Below are 17,695 nucleotides of genomic sequence, written 5' to 3'. Positions count from 1 at the left end.
TATAGAAATGTCACTCATTAAACTAACGGAGATAAAAATGGCACTGTAAGGGTAATATCACTGAATACAAACAGGAGTTAAGTAGTCCCAAGATACAAAAGAAATTGTAATCAAAACTGAGTACACCTTGACATTTGAATCAATGACCATTAATGAACTCTACCCATTCGTGAGTCTTACTATCCTTAAAAATTAGAGAAGACAAATTACAGACTCCAGATCTTTCTCTATTTATTAAAGCTTCCCCTAGAGTTTCTCAAATAAGTAGGGTTGTCCTCATATTGAAGAAAATAAAAGAGTCTCCTTCACCATATATACATGGTATATATATTTATGTGCATGCTAGGGATCAAACCCAGGGTCTCATACACACTAATCACATGCTCTATCACTGAACTTCACCTCAAACCCCTGTTGTATATTATTTAAGAGCCTAATTTAATAATTCAAGCCAAGCATCCTAGAAGCTGGTGTGTACCAATGAGTACCACTTCAATTCTGGACAGAGGGAAGTGTAGAAAACATGTTAGCAAGTAAATAAAAAATAGACATATTAAGAAAAGCATTATGAAAAAACTTCTAAAAAATGTTTTAATAAGCATAGAATGAAGGATTGGATAATGGAAAAAGTCAGGAAACAATAATGAGACTTAGGCAAAAGAAACAGACATAGAGATCATCTGTACCTAGGTAGTAGATAAAGCTTGGTCTTAGCTGAGGTCATCAGGGGAAAGTTAATAGAATGAGACAAGAGAATCTTAAGAAGAAATATGAGGAGGAAAAAGGGAAAGAACTGCTAAAAGATCAACTGAAAGAATGCAGAAACGCAAAGAATATGCCATGATAGAAATCTCTGCTGACCTTGAGAAGAGTCTACTTGGTGGACTGGGGTTGATAATTTCTTTAATTTAAATCAACATAGTTATTCTAATTTTTAAACTTGTAACTGAACAATATCCCCCTAAAGTAGTCAGGACTGATAAAGGCTCTATTTTTCATGGAGAAAATAGAGACACAATTGAATTGATTACCCTAAGAGCTTATTTTGTTCATGAGTAGCAATATTTTGATTTCTTTTAAACTTCATGAGATACAGCATTCATCAATTAACTTATTCTCCTGAAGAATTAGACATTAAACCAGAGAAGCTTATGTTCAAGGTAAACATTCATTAAAACTAGTATCTTTCTTCACCTAGAACACTTCTATATAGCTAAGCAGCACAATGAAGCATTAGAGAGGCTCAAAACAACAGGAAGTCGATGATTAACGTAGACACATACACAAGCTAGATTTCCACCTGTTATTTCACACATTTAGAAGTCGCACCTCCACCTTCTCGGCCCAATTGCCAACGGCAGAGTATATAATGAACCATCTGTACCATAGCAGTTAGAGCCAATTGAGATGGGTTGATAATACCAAAGAAATCTCATTTTTACATTCTTTTACCCCATGCGTATTATTAGACTGAGTAACATTTTCATTGCATGATAAATTGAAAGCATTGGCAGGAACTTAACTTTTCTAAAATCTGAGCTTTTTAATTCTACTTTGACAGTCTTTGTGGTGGATTTCTTTGCTGCTATCCTGCAACAGAAGGAAAGGTTGACCCCCACAAACCAAACCACTGGGAAGCGAAACCTATAGCTAGGTGGTGGTAATAGAAAAGACAAAAATCTTTGGCCAGTCTCTTATGATTTAACTGAACTATCCAATTATGTTTTTTTTCAAGGGGAAGCTGAAATGCAGATCTCACTGTAGTCCTTGAACTAGTCAGATTAATGAAATAACTGAAAAGGGATGACAGTTTTTAATGGAAGATGGGTATGATTTCCTCTTTTTATTCCTGCTGAAATGTTAAAAGCATTTGTCAGAAAAACTTTTGCTGCTATATGAAACAGCATCAAACTTTCACAAAAACTAGTTGGCTGATCCATGCTCTCATCAAATGTATAATGTATCACCTCTACTAAAGTAAGTTTTTTAAAATATTATTTTAGTTGTCAGTGGACTTTATTTATTTATATGGGATGCTGAGAATGGAACCTGGTGCCTCACACATGCTCTACCATTGAGCCACAACCCCAGCTCCACTTTTTAATGATTATCATGAACTTGATGTCTTTGCTAACTGTTTCTCTCATGTAACCAGAGATACTCCTCCTGTCTTGCTGAATAATGTAAGTGCAATAGATTTGTGCTTGAGACACGCATATTTCAATGAATTACCTACAGGATGGGAAGGTTAGATTACAGTGATTCTTTAACTACCTCAAAGAATAAAATTTCTCTGCAGCTGAACTGGATTATAAAATGTTTTTCAATTATATATAACAGTTTCCTCCTGGGTCAGACAGTACAATGGCAACTTTTCTGCTTCATAAAACTTGTATACAATGAAACTGCAGAGAAAAAAAATATGCAGAGCCTTGACTTTCTTAGCCCATTAAGTCTCTCAAGTTTTCAATTCTGTTAACATAATAAATATTCAAATAATATTCCAAAGCCACAATAAGTAGTATAGTTGTTGCTCAACTTAAGTTTCCTTACATGTTCCGTGTCTGGGACAATGGGACAAAATAACAAACTTGAAAGTGAATGGGAACCTATAAGGCTGATATTGACTATCAGTGTCCCACCTCCTTTTAGGGCCCTCCTCCCTCTCAATGGTGACCTCTCTATCCTACTTTACATTTCAACTGTCCTCTTCACTCTGTCACTAACTCAATTAGTCTCTATCAAAAAATTATTGCACTAGGCACTGTATGAACCACAGGAAATAAAATGTTGCAGAACTTCTGTTTTATGGCAACTTAAGCAAGTGAGCTTTGACTTATAGTATCCAAATACTCAGAACAGTAAAAATGTGTCATGAACACATTTCAGGGCCACAACCCCACAATATGTGTGTGTTTGCAGAAGACTGAGGAGAGAAAGAGCCAGGAAGGAAACTAATGAGAATAAGTAATGACTAAATTTAACCTAAAAAGCTAATCATAAGTAGGATTTAGTCATAAAAGATAACACAAGGATCAACGAAATGTGTGTGAAAACTCTGAAATCACAGTACCAGAAATTAACACTGGAAGCGACATAAGAAGGCATAACATTCACTCTATGGTAGACACATTTTTAAACACACACTTTCACAACCACCTCATGGGGTAGGTCCCATTACTTTTATCCCCTTTCAGAGAAAAGAAAAGGAGGCATAGGGGTCATGATACTTGTTCAAGGATGTGAGGCTAGTAGCAGAGTTAGATTTTAAAATGTGAGTGGTCTGAGCTCAGAATCCCCTACTCTGCATTACCATGCCACACTCTCTGAAGAAATCATGGAAAGCTGAGGGCATCTGAAAATTGGGCCATGTGGCTACAGCACAGAGTGTTCACTACCCCTATTGTATAACAAAAAGAAGAAAGTGTGAGGAAACAGCCATTTATCCCGGTAGCTAATAATCCTTGATCTGGGTGACTGACAGTTTCTACTGCCGACCCATTAATTATATGGTCTCTTTTCATCTCAAAGCACCACATGAAATGCTTCACTATGGTGTGGAATATGGATACAATAGGAGGTTATATGGGGTAGAGCAGGGGACATATAGGAACTCTGTATTTTCTACTGAATTTTGGTGTGAATTTAAAATTGCTATTAAAATATTTATTAATTTAAAAACAATAAAATCATCAGGAGTCAAACTAAGGGGCAGGAGGAGGGGGTGAGGCTTTGTCACCATTGAAAGAATTTAATATAATAGAAGACAGGTAGAAAAAAACCATTCCTTAACCACCACTGCAGAGAGATCAAAATCAGGACATTTTAAGGAAGATACATTAGCCCTAGATAACCTGCTATAACTCTTAAGTGACATTTCAAGCACGATCCCAACTCCAACAAGAACATGTGTTGTTACCATCGTTTTATCCACACTTTGCCGCCCTCCCTACTCCCCTGGGAGGTGGCTGCCTGCTAGACCTGGGTTGTCCCCCTCTTTAACTGCTTGTCCAACCACAGAGCTGGTCATTCACAATTTTAACTATTCTCTCTGTATTCCTCCAAGAAACACACTGCATGCTTTCCAAAATGTATGATAACATTTTAAAATTAAATAAAATATTGGCAGGCTAATCTCATTTTCCCAGTACCTTAGAACATATTTCAAGGCTTTCACTTTGCGTTACCATATATATAAGCAGTGGAACAATTACTATGATATAAGTGAGTGAACAAAGCTATATGAAAAAAATTAGAGATTATTAGACTAATCAGTCTAATACATTATTATAAGCCCGTGTGGAGGTGGGATGACAGAAGTCTTCAACCAGAAAAGGTGACTGGTTACTTCACAGTACTTTGATGTGGAATTATGATGAGTCTTAAAAACTAAATATTTAATTGTGCAGGCTAGTCACTGAACAATGCTTCAAAGTATCAAAAACTAAAGTGTCATACCTGCCCCTCATGAATGAAATCCAGAATTCTAAAATAATTACAATAATTACTCTCTTAAGTCCTCTAACAATTCTATACATACAATCTACTTAGTTACTCCTATGTACTTCCTCACATTGTTGGTGAGGTGTCTGTGTCTCTGTGGGTGTATGTATAGATGTGTGAATACAGACATCTCTGTGAGTAATAAAATTGACAGTAGTCAAGTCTCTTTCATAAAATTGTATTGTATTTGTCTGTAACCTGTACATTTATTGTTATTACCTTAAATTATCTGTAGATTATTTATAATATCTAATATGATGAATAGGCTATATAAGTAGTTGTTATACTGCAGTGTTTAGGGAACAGTGGCAAAAAAAAAAAAAAAAAAACCTCCTATAACTATTCAGTATAAATGCAACTACATGCAGAACCCACCATGGACTGTGGAGGACTGACCACAGACAGACACACACACACACACACACACCTTAAGTTCACAACTGAATCTTAAGGATTTATCGTTTATTTCTTTGTACCCAACTTCAGTTCCTTCTAAATCCTATGATGTCTTACACTTAGCAGGAACTCACAAATCTTTCTTAATTAATTAATTTATCACAATTACCATTTTTTGATCCTAAAAGGAAATGTTATTAGTTTGATTTTTATTTATTAATTTTATATTTCATTTCCGAACTATTTTCCTCTGCAGATGTGCAGTAAAACACTCTAGTAACCACAGATGGGTAAGAAGAATCCCATGTATCCCAGTCATATTAATTAGACCATACTACACAGAGGCATCCTTCTTCCCTTTAAACAATGACAGAGATTGTATTTGCTCTTTTCCAAATCTCACTTATGCTTGCCATATTATTGAAAGTGTTAAAAAGAAAACAATAACAAAAGGTAACAGTGGCTACCACAGAAGACTGGCATTCTACTGGACTGTGATTGGACTTGTATGCTAGCTAAGCAAGAAGAGCCTAACCACTTCTCTGTCACTTAGAATCCCTGTTTGAATGGTAGCAGATCTGGAAGTCTTCTGACTGTACTAATAGTTTTATTTGCTTGGCAGGAGAGGCTGGGAAACGATAGAAGAAATAGAATATCAAGTCTTTAAATGTTTTGATCTAGAAAGAATCTTCTGAATGCAGATCATGAATTCTTATGCTAAAAACACTTCAGATTTTCCTCCAGAAAATTAATATTTTCAGAGAAGGCCCATTACCTACCTTGAAGTTCTCCACTCCGACTATAGAGTTCCCTTCTCTGCTCCCGCAAATAGGCACTCATACTGATAGCATGAGAGGACGATTCAAACCTGCAGTGAAACACAGGAAATGAGTGCTTAGTTAGGTGTGTCCAGTTCTGGATTTCCAAAAGTATTCTACTCTGGTCTGTGTGATGTTTGATCATCATGAAATTTTGGCTATATGAAGACAAGGCCAGAGACAGCTGCTCAGAGACCCCGGTTTATGAATGATATTCCACGATAATCTCCACTATAACAGTATTTAGATTTTTTTTGCTTATCCTCCATTTTAACAGATACAACTCTGATCTGCCTCAATTTACCTTTGCCTTCAGAAAATGATCAAGCTTTGCCTGGATTAGTACACATCCAGCAACAAGACCATCCTATAAAGTCATTCTAATTATGCTATTACCTAGCTCAAAACCCACCAGTAACCGCCAGTTGCCACCACAGGCTTATTTACCTCTCAGAGCAGAACTCATACCTTTCTCATTTCCTCAGGTGGAGGATGAGTACAACAGACTTCACTATAAATGATGCTGAATAATGAAATCAAATAAGTAAGGCAATTTTGGCATTTTGTTCTTAAATGCCTTAAAAAATAATGTCATCAAATGGCTATAAATTTTTTGATCTGCCACTTACCACCACATAAAATACTCTCAAAACTACCATGCTACCAAGTGTTTCCAAAGGTTGAAAATATGAGAGACAGACTTACAATATAGAATGGGTCTATAAAGCTGAAATAAACAACACAACAATGACAAACCAGTTTCAAGGAGAAATATACAAGTGAGGAACAGAAAACAACCTGTTAAACTCTGACTATATCAAACTGTAAATCCTTTAATATGCTAAGAGATTCCATTTTGAACCTGAGAGTTTCAAAGGCAGGATATTAGGCTGATAAAGAAGGTATCCTTCTAAGAATTACTGAGGTGTAAAAAACATGAAAGAGCAGAGTGATAATGGGATAGATCTCTGGCAACATGAAAGGAGCAGCATCATTCCCTAATTAGGTCTCTATATCCATTCCTAACAAGGAAGAGGAATACCAAGACAGTAGTGTGTGAGGCAAATACTTGGGTAATTTGATTCTCTCTCTGCACCCTACCAAGAAGGAAGGAAGGCAAAGAGTTCTGCACATCAAAAGTGCCACCTGCCAATAAAGTGCAGAAGAGAAGCCACTGACCTCCAAAAAGCATGCTGACACCTATTGATCAGAGATGGCAAGGGAAAAAAAAAATAAACTCTTGAACAAAGAATACAGAGGCATACTTTCAATAGTAAGACAGAACTTAAATACACTTAATTAACCTTGGCTGAGGGCAATTAAAGAGGGTAATAAAGTCCTTCATAGATGTGATAAAAACAGATTACAGCTCTCCAAAATCTTAATCCTTTGTGACTGAATATATTTTTACTACTCAGAATTTCTTTTTATGTTTGCAACAAGTCACAGATTGATATAATTTTATAGTAAAAGAGGGAATAGAGGTTACTCAGTCTCACCTTCTTATTTTATAGCCAAAGGCACTGAGGCCTAAGACAGGAGACCTGCTCAGGCATGCACGGCTCATTAATGGTGGAACCAACACCAGAAACAGGCAAATCTGTAATAACTGTATAATTCTGTGTTAGTGCTGAGTTTTTATCACTGGCCAATAATAATACATGTATAACAATTACTTAAGTTAATTTGATCATTTCCAATAATTTGTTTGTTTTTCCTCCAATACCACAACCACAGAATAGTGGCTAAATGTTTGAAAATGTACACATGGTCTGAGGTTGAAAGTTAGAGGTGAGACCTAAGTGCTTGAAATCTAAAAACCCTGAAGATTATTTTCTGCAATAAACCTACATCCTAGAATGTAATAAAGGGGAAGAGAGGTGGAGGGGAGGAAAATGTCTGGTTATGCTGCATCTCAGTCTTAGTTGCCACAATCAACCACTTCTTCCTTCCATTATATTTCTTACTTTATGCCATATCCCCAGTTCCATCTGGTGTTTTACTTTCTTACTCCCTCTTTATTTAGCTATGCACTCAAGAAAAGTGGCTTCCTCTCCAGTTGGAAACCTAGTACCAGAGATGAATTTGCCTGGTTTAAGACAACTTCAACTTCCAAGAGATTGGTTTAGAACTGAGCCAAAGACCCAATTCTAGAACCTGAGGGGAAATAGCAGAGGAGATATGCTACTGTTAGAAAAATATTAACAAGTGGATAATTAGTTATTACTAAAAACATTTGAAGATTTTAGACTATGTCTTACAAAGTTAGTTAGTCATAGCATGTAATCTGTCAATAATACTCCTAGATATTAACTCAAATAAGTACAAACCTGTACATGGGTATTTATATCAGGCTTTATTCATAACTGCCAGAAGTTGAAAGCAACCAAGATGCCCTTCAACAGCTAAATAGATATGTCAGTGTTGGTACATCCACACAAGGAAATACGACTCATCAAATCTAACAAGCCATTAAAAGAAGTAGAACAATCAATTCATACTGCTAAACAAAAGAAACCAGTCTGAAAAGATTATGTAAAATATGGTTCCAACTACAGGACATGAGGGAGAGGTGGCAAAACTATGGAGAGTATAGAAAGATCAGTAGTTGTCAGAAATTAGGGAGGAGGTATGGAAAAGTAGGTAGAGCACAGAAAATATTTAGAGCAGTACAACTGTGTTTTGTATGACACTGTAATGTTATACACATGATATTATACATTCCTCAAAACCCCTTAGAATTATATAACACAAACAATGAACCCTGATGAAAACTAAACTATTAGTTAATAATGACATAACAAATATTGGTCCATCAACCATAACAGATATATCATACTAATGCAAAATATTAATAGGGAAAACTGGGGGGAGAGGTAAGAGAACACTCTATATTTCTTTATTTACTTTTCTCTATAGCTAAATCTGCCCTAAAAAAATTAAGTACATATATTAAAATGATTTTAAAAAGATGCACAGGAACTAACTCATGCTGTTTCCTTGGCATCACCCTCTTGATTGGAATGGAACTGATGCAAACACATTATAATCACAATAGAAAACACTACTGATTTCTCTGGTAAACGGAGGTAGAGACACAGAAAGGGCTGGGTGCTTTATGATATTGTAGCAATGAATAAGGAAATCTCCATATTTCTCTACATGGTATGAAATAACGACTTCCCTATAATTCCATCTGTTCCATTTAACATCTTATATTACTTGCAGCCCAGAGCATTTAAACAGATACTGCATCTATTCAAGGAGTAAAAATATTTAAAAAGAATTGCAGGGGGAATCCAAGATGGTGGGTCAGAGGGAAGCAGCATTCTGTGTCATCCCACGACCCAGGTCTCAACTAGTAGGAATACTGATTTGCTGAGAGTGATAGAAGACCCCTCCATCGCTGATCCTGGGCATGAATCATGGCCCCATGCTGTGAAAGGTCCCAGGCCTCAACATTAGAAAAGGATTCCTGACAACTCGCCCACTTAGGTCTCATGGATGACTTAATGGGACCACCGGCATCAGCACTTGCACAGAATTCCCAGACACCACTTCCACAAAGGACACTCATCCAATACCCACAAGCAGGAACTCTAGCCGCCACCCCCATGTGGACCCCCGTCTACCAACATGGGGCTCCTCTGGTCACCTCTATCTTGGGACTTGGCAATTACCATCATAGTCCACTACTCGTAGCAGTCTGCCTGCACCTGGGGACATCGCAGGCTCTGAAGAAGCAGACAGCTGCAACACTGAATATCACAGAGCTCCCCCCACCCAACCTGATGCCTCATCCCTGAAAGCAGCTGCCTCCATCTTGGGCCACCTCCATCACCATATTTAGTTGGAGCAACTTCCAGTTTTGAACACCTAAGAGCCAGGTACCCATAGTTTTTAAATTCACCCCAATCCCAGCAGCCGCTAACTCAGCAGAACAACGGTCCAATTCAGAACTGCCCTAGGTGACAGATGGTCAGGCAAGGCACCAGAGTGCAACACACAAGACCCCTCCCTCCCCCCAGAGAAAGGTTCCTGATTAGGAAGGAGAAGGGAGAGGGTGAGGAAGACAGCTTTAGAGACTAATTTAGAGGGCAAGAACTATGAGGTCCACAGGGAAGACGAGGAGATAAGATCTGGAGCCCACATCACAGAGCAGACCTCAAAGGAGATCCTTATAGGTGCAGTCTCCCAACAGGACCAGCGGGTGCCATAGCCCACTTGCAGGTACCCTGAGCCCAAGACCAACCAACCCTTACATCCTTGGAACCCCCATCATCCTGAGGGCGGAGATACCAACTAAGAACAGACAACCCCACCTATTGGGTGAGAAGGGAAGCAGAAAACACACTGATCTCAAACCAAAACAATCCTTGTTTCTTCCTTGGAGATGATTTTTTTCTTTCTTCTCCCTCTTTATTCTTCCGCCATCACATCCCCAACATATGTGAAACCAAGCACTGTGCATGAATTAGGATATAGAGCACTAAGACAACTGAATAGTATATTACAGTTGTGTGGTATATTCTTTCTTCTTTTTTTTTCTGTTTTCTCTCCAATTTTTACTATTTTAACATTTTTTATTTTTCTTAATATATATGTGTGTTTGTTTAATGTACTTTGTCTTCCCTCTTACTTGTCTACCTAAAATTACTTCCTCTCTATTCTCCTGCTACTAACCTTCTTCTTTAGATTTCTTTCACACTTCCTGAGATATAATAACTCTATATCCTCACCTCATACCTCCTCAGCATATCTTCCTACACCTCATCCTCAGTTCTTTGCCCACCATCAGAAACTGTAGACCCTTTCACAAACCTACTAATTATATTGTAGATAATAATTTAATTCACCATTTCTGTACATTGTGACCAATCGGTAACTGTCTTAATAACAACTCTTTGTTTTTAGGTGGTATTTTGTTTATATTGGGATCTGTTAACATTGTCTTCCCCTCAAAGGAGAGGTATTGAAACCCTTCAAGGGCACTATAAGCCTTCAGGGTAAAAACAGTAATGCCTCAGATCCACAGAGCTAGAAATAAAGACACACAAGCAATATGAAAAGACAAGGGGAAAAAAATGCCCCAAACAAATCAAGATACCACATTATTAGAATTCATGGCCAGCACAGCAGATAAAAGGACAAGAGAAGGAGTTCAAGATGTACATAATTAAAATGTTCTGTGAATTAAAGGATGATATAAGAGAGTAAATACATCATTTCAGAAAAAAAAAGATCATTTCAGCAAAAAGCTACATAAGCAAATAAGGAAGCAAAAGTTTACTTCAATAAGGAGATAGAGATTCATAGGAAGAACCAAACAAAAAAAATCCTTGAAATAGAAAAACAATAAACCAAATAAAAAGTTCAGTTGAAAGCATGACCTATTGGAAGACAAGACCGCAGACAACAAATACAATATATATAAACTTGAAAAGAATGTAGACCAGAGTGAAAATGGTAAGAAATCTGATTAGCAGAACATTCAAGAAATATGGGATAGCATAAAAAGACCAAATTCAAGAGTTATTGGGATAGAGGATGGCATAGAGTTCCAAACCAAAGGAATGAACAATCTATTCGACAAAACAATATCAGAAAATTTTCCAAACATAAAGAACAAATTGGTAAACTAAATTCAAGAGGCTTACAGGACACCAAATGAACAAAATCACAACAGACCCCCACCAAAGCACATTATAATGAAAATGCCTAACATACAGAATAAGGAGAAAATATTAAAAGCCATGAGAGGAAGGAATCAAATTACATTTAGGGGGAACCAATTAGGATATGCACAAAGTTTTCAACCTAGACCCTGAAAGCTAGAAGATCCTAGAACAATATATATCAACCTCTGAAAAAAAATGGATGCCAACTAAGAATGTTATATCCAGAAAAATTAAGCTTTAGATTTGATGAAGAAATAAAAACCTTCCATGATAAAAGTTAAAAGAATTTACAGCTAGAAAACCTGCACTACATCCTTGGCAAAATATTCCATTAAGAGGAAATGAAAAACAACAATGAAAATCAGCAGAGGGAGGTATTACACTAAAGAAAAAGCTAATCAAAGGAGAAACCAAGTCAAGTTAAGTAACAAAAATCAGCAAAAATGGCTGGGAATACAAATCATGTCTCAATAATAACCCTGAAAGTTAATGGCCTAAACTCATAAATCAAAAGTCATAGGCTAGCTGATTGGATAAAAATAAAAAGACCCAACAATATGCTGCCTCCATGAGAGCCATTTCATAGGAGAAGACATACACAGACGGAAGGTGAAAGGTTGGGAAAAATCATACCACTAACATGGACTGTGGAAAGCAAGCTGGGGTTTCCATCCTCATATCAAATAAAGAAGACTTTGAACTGAAGTTAAACAAAGGGACAAAGAAGGATATTTCATACTTCTCAAGGGAACCATACACCAATAAGACATACTATTATAAATATATATGCCCCAAATAATGGAGCATCTATGTTTATCAAACAAACTCTCCTCAAGCTCAAGAGTCGAATTGATCACAACACAATAATGCTGGGTGACTTTAACACACCTCTTTCATCACTGGATAGACCTTCCAAACAAAAGCTGAACAAAGAAACTATAGAAGTCAATAACTTAGACTTAACTGACATATTTAGAATATTTCATCCTTCAAGAAGTGAATACACTTTCTTCTCAGCAGCACATGGATCCTTCTCTAAAATGGACCATACATTATGCCACAAAGCAACTCTTAACAAATATAATTACAAAAAGTAGAGATACTACCCTACATTCTATCACATCACAATGGAATGAAATTAGAAATCAATGATAAAATAAAAAATAAAAACTACTCCAACACCTGGAGACTAAATAATATGGTACTGAATGAACAATGGGTTGAAAAAGACATCAAGGAGGAGACTAAAAACTTCCTAGAAGTAAATAAAAACACTGGTACAACATATCAAAATCTCCTGGACACTATGAAGGCGGTACTAAAAGGAAAGTTCATTGCATGGGGTTCGTTCCTTATATGAAGAAAAAGTCAACAAATAAATGACCTAACACTATATCTCAAAGCCCTAGAAAAAGAAGAACAAATCAACACCAAAAGCAGCAGAAGACAGGAAATAATTAAAATCAGAGCTGAAATCAATGAAATTGAAACAAAAGAAACAAATGAGAAAATTGACAAAACAAAAGGTTTTGTTGGTGTATGTTTCCCTTGATCAGGGAAAAATATAAATAAAAGTGACAAATTCTTAGACATGCTAACAAAGAGAAGGAGAGAGAAAACTCAAATCACTAACATATGTAATAAAAAAAGGAAATATCACAAGAGACACTACAGAAATACAGAAGATAATCAAAAATTATTTTGAAAACTTGTACTCTAATAAAATAGAGAATATTGAAGGCATCGACAAATTTTCAGAGGCATATGAGTTGCCCAAATTGAATCAGGATGATATACACAATTTAAACTGATCAATTTCAAGAAAAGAAATAGAAGACGCCATCAAAAGGCTACCAACCAAGAAAAGCCCAGGACCAGATGGATACACAGCTGAGTTCTACAAGACCTATAAAGAAGAACTAATACATATACTCTATAAATTATCTTGTAAAATAGAAAAAGAGGGAGCACTTCCAAATTCATTTGATGAGGCCAATATCACCCTGATTCCAAAACCAGCCAAAAACATATCAAAGAAAGAAAACTTTAGACAAATATCTCTAATGAACATAGTTGTGAAAATTCTAGCAAATCGAATACAAAAACATATCAAAAAGATAGTGTATCAACATCAAGTGGGATTCATCCCAGGGATGCAAGTCTGGTTCAACATATGGAAATCAATAAATGTAATTCACCACATCAATAGATTTAAAGATAAGAGTCATATGATCATCTCAATAGATGCACAAAAAGCATTGGACAAAATACAGCATCTTCAAATGTTCAAAACACTGGAAAAACTAGGGATAACAGGAATACATCTCAATATTATAAAAGCAATCCATGCTAAGCTGCAGGCCAACATCATTCTAAGTAGAGAAAAATTTTAGGCATTAGCATTCCTTTTAAAACTGGAACAGGGATACCCTCTTTCACCACATCTATTTAATATAGTTCTTAAAACACTGGCCAGATCAATTAGACAAAAAAAAAAAAAAATTAAAGGGATACACATAGGAAAAGAAGAACTCAAATTGGCACTATTTGCTGACAATATGATTCTATACCTAGAAATTCCACCAGAAAACTTCCATCAGAAAACTTCTAGAACTAGTAAATGAATTCAGCAAAGTAGCAGGATACAAAATAAACACCCAGAAATCAAAGGCATTTCTGTATATCAGTGACAAATCCTCTGAGATGGAAATGAGGAAAACTACCCCATTTACAATAGCCTCAAAAAAAAAAAAAAAAAAACTTGGGAATCAACCTAATGAAAGAGGGGAATCACCTCTACAATGAAAACTACACAATGCTAAAGAAAGAAATTAAAGAAGACCTTAGAAGATGGAAAGATCTACATTGTGATTAGATAGGCAGAATTAATATTAGCACAATGGCCATATTAGCAAAAGCATTATGAAATTATGCAAAGATTTAATGCAATTCCAATCAAAATCCCAATGACATTCCTCATAGAAATGTGAAAAACAGTCAGGAAATTCATCTTGAAAAATAAGAGACCCAGAATAGCTAAAGGAATCCTTAGCAGGAAGAATGAAGCAGGTGGCATCACTATACCAGACCTTAAATATACTACAGAGCAATAGTAACAAAAACAGCATGGTATTGGCTACAAAATAGACTGGTAGACCAACAGTACAGAATAGAGGACACAGAGACTAACCTGCATAATTACAGTTATCTTATATTAGACAAAGATGCCAAAAACATACATTGGAGAAAAGATAGCCTCTTCAATAAATGGTGCTGGGAAAACTGGAAATCCATATGCAACAAAATGAAACTAAACCCCTATCTCTCACCATGCACAAAACTCAACTCAAAGTGGATCAAGGATCTAGGAATTAAACCAGAGACACTGCATCTATTAGAAGAAAAAGTAGGTCCAAATCTCCACCATCATGTCGATCAGGTCTCAACTTCATTAATAAGACTCCTATAGCACAAGAATTAAAATCACAAATCAATAAATGGGATGGATTCAAACTAAAAAGCTTCTTCTCCACCAAAGAAACCATCAGTGAGGTGAATAGAGAGCCTATATCTTGAGAGCAAATTTTTACGACTTGCACATCAGAGCACTAATCTCTATGGTATATAAAGAACTCAAAAAGCTAAACAGCAAAAAACCAAACAGCCCAATTAATAAATGGTCCAAGAAACTGAACAGACAATTCTCAGAAGATGATATACAATCAATCAACATGAAAAAAATGTTCAACATCTCTAGCAATTATAGAATTGCAAATCAAAACTACTCTAAGATTTCATCTTACTCTAGTCAGAATGGCAGCTATTAAGAACACAAAGTGTTGGCGAGGATATGGGGGAAAAGGCACACACATACATTGCTGGTAGGACTGCAAATTGGTGCAGCCAATCTGGAAAGCAGTATAGAGATTCCTTGGAAGACTGAGAGTGGAATCACCGTTTGATCCAGCTATACTTGGTCTACACCCAAATAACTTAAAAACAGCATACCATAGGGACACAGCTACATCAATGTTTATAGCAGCACGAGTCACAATAGCTAAACGGTGGAACCAACCTAGATGTCCCGCAGGAATGAATGGATAAAGAAAATGTGGTATATATACACAATGGAATATTATTCAGCAATAAAAGAGAATAAAATCATGGCATTTACAGATAAATAGATGGCATTGGAGAATATAATGCTAAGTGAGTGATCCATAAAACCAAATGCCAAATGTTTTCTCTGATATGAGGAGGCTGATTGATTATGGGGTTGGGAGGGGGAGCCTGGGAAGATTTGATGAACTCTAGATAAGGCAAAGGGGTGGGAGGGGAAAGGAGGAGAAGTGGGGGTAAAAAAGATGATGGAATGAGATAGACATCATTACCCTAAATACATATATGAAGACACAAATGGTGTGAATATAATTTATATACAACCAGAGATATGAAAAATTGTGCTGCACATGTGTAATATGAATTTGTAATGCATTCTGCAGTCATATATAACAAATTAGAATTTTTAAAAAAGCAAAAAAATTAAAGAGTAAATATAACCTTAAAAAAAAGAAAAAAGAATTACATTCAGTAAATAGAATGGGTTTAATTCCAGGCAGGCATGCACTCTTCTCCATTAAATCACAATACAAACTAAGTGTTGATACTGAATTATTATAAACACTATCAATATAAAATAAAAGCAAATCTCAAAGGCAAATCAATAAAATGTACTAGAGTCTCAGACATTTAAAAATAATTAGTGCAAAATACTGGGATGATACTTTGTCTTACATTTACAGATAAAATTTCTTAAAATATGTATTAAGCCCTCAAAAGGACACAAAGCTGTGGGTTTAGACTGTTAACAGTTTAAAACCTATTTCTATTACTTGCTAGACATATGATCTTACATAATTTACTCAACCTCTCTTGTGTTGCAAATTTTTGTGTTCAAGGATTAAAAACGGAACCCTTGCCTATACAGTTGTAGTAATGAGCAGATGAGACAATCCATGAAATTGGCTTAATGTCTCAGCTGAAACTTAGTAAGAACTCAGTAAATGTTAGCTACTATTGCTGCTGCTGAAACTTGTTAGAAGCCAAATTATTTTATGTTTAATTGATTAGTTTGAGAGACTCACCTGGTATAGAGTCTGGTACATAGGAAGCATTAAATCAATGGTAGCTATTAATACTATCAGTATTATTAATGTAATTAACTATTAGTTGTTACTAAGAGATAAACACTTTGGGCAAAAGCCTGCTGGGTACACTAAGATAGTAACAACAACAAAATAAAAAACCAAGACTGGCAAAAAACCAAATGCCGAATGTTTTCTCTGATATAAGGAGGCTGATTCATAGTGGGGTAGGGAGGGGGAACATGGGAGGAATAGACAAACTCTAGATAGGGCAGAGGGGTAGGAAGGGAAGGGAGGGAGCATGGAGTTAGAAATGATGGTAGAATGTGATGGACATTATTATCCAAAATACAGGTATGGAGACACGAATTGGTGTGAATATACTTTGTATACAACCAGAGATATGAAAAAATGGGCTTTGTATGTGTAATAAGAATTGAAATGCATTCTACTGTCACATATAAATTGAAAAAAAAAATTAATTAATTAAAAGGGAAAAAAAGTAGAAGATAGAGAAGTTAAAAAAAAATAAGGAATTCCAGTCCTGTCTTCATTAAGCTCAGTGTTTACCAGTAAATCACCCAATGAAAAATGGTACTGGTAGCCTTTTTTTTGTTGTTCTCTATCCGGTTTTTTTTTTTAAAGGCAATTTGTATGGTCATAGAATGAATAAATCTATGATACATGTTTCAGAAAAAAAAAACAATAAAAAAATATTATTTCATTTTGCACCATATACTTTGGTTTAAAAGGTATGTATATTCAGGTAATACCATTCAATCAAAATCTAAAACCAAATTTTGCTTATATGTGTATAAATTGTGTGACCAGAACCAAGCAATTTATCTTCATTGAACTTCATTCAGTTTTATTAATACTAAGTTAGGATATAAACTAGAATCTTTTGAGTTATGCATATAAAAGTTTTATAGATATTTTATTTATCCCTTAAATCATGTTATGTAATTAAGTACATTTACCATTTACATTTTTTTCAGTAAATTAAATTGATGCTTTAGAATGGATAAATATTTTGCTCAAATGTAACAAGTAAAAGGGGAAAACGAGAGATTTAAATTCAGGAAATAAAGATAAATCTTGATTATTTTGCAAAAAAAAAAAAAAACAGGGTTGGGTTGTGGCTCAGCAGTACAGG

The 17,695-nt window shown here is 35.7% G+C and overlaps 1 protein-coding gene across 1 annotated transcript in view; it reads right to left on the bottom strand.

Moving 5' to 3' along the window:
• EXOC4 (exocyst complex component 4) overlaps nucleotides 1-17,695 on the bottom strand; it is an 816,673-nt gene that overhangs the window by 577,325 nt on the left and 221,653 nt on the right. Inside the window, exon 9 of the mRNA XM_081287653.1 lies at nucleotides 5,679-5,767. Within this exon, the coding sequence (XP_081143779.1) occupies nucleotides 5,679-5,767 (89 nt within the window). The remainder of the gene's footprint in view (nucleotides 1-5,678; nucleotides 5,768-17,695) is intronic.

The sequence above is a fragment of the Spermophilus citellus genome (genome assembly GCF_964194105.1).
Source record: "Spermophilus citellus genome assembly, chromosome: 3".
Classification (NCBI taxonomy): domain Eukaryota; kingdom Metazoa; phylum Chordata; class Mammalia; order Rodentia; family Sciuridae; genus Spermophilus; species Spermophilus citellus.
Note: the sequence above shows the minus strand (reverse complement) of the source record. Positions and strands in the feature narration are given on the sequence as shown.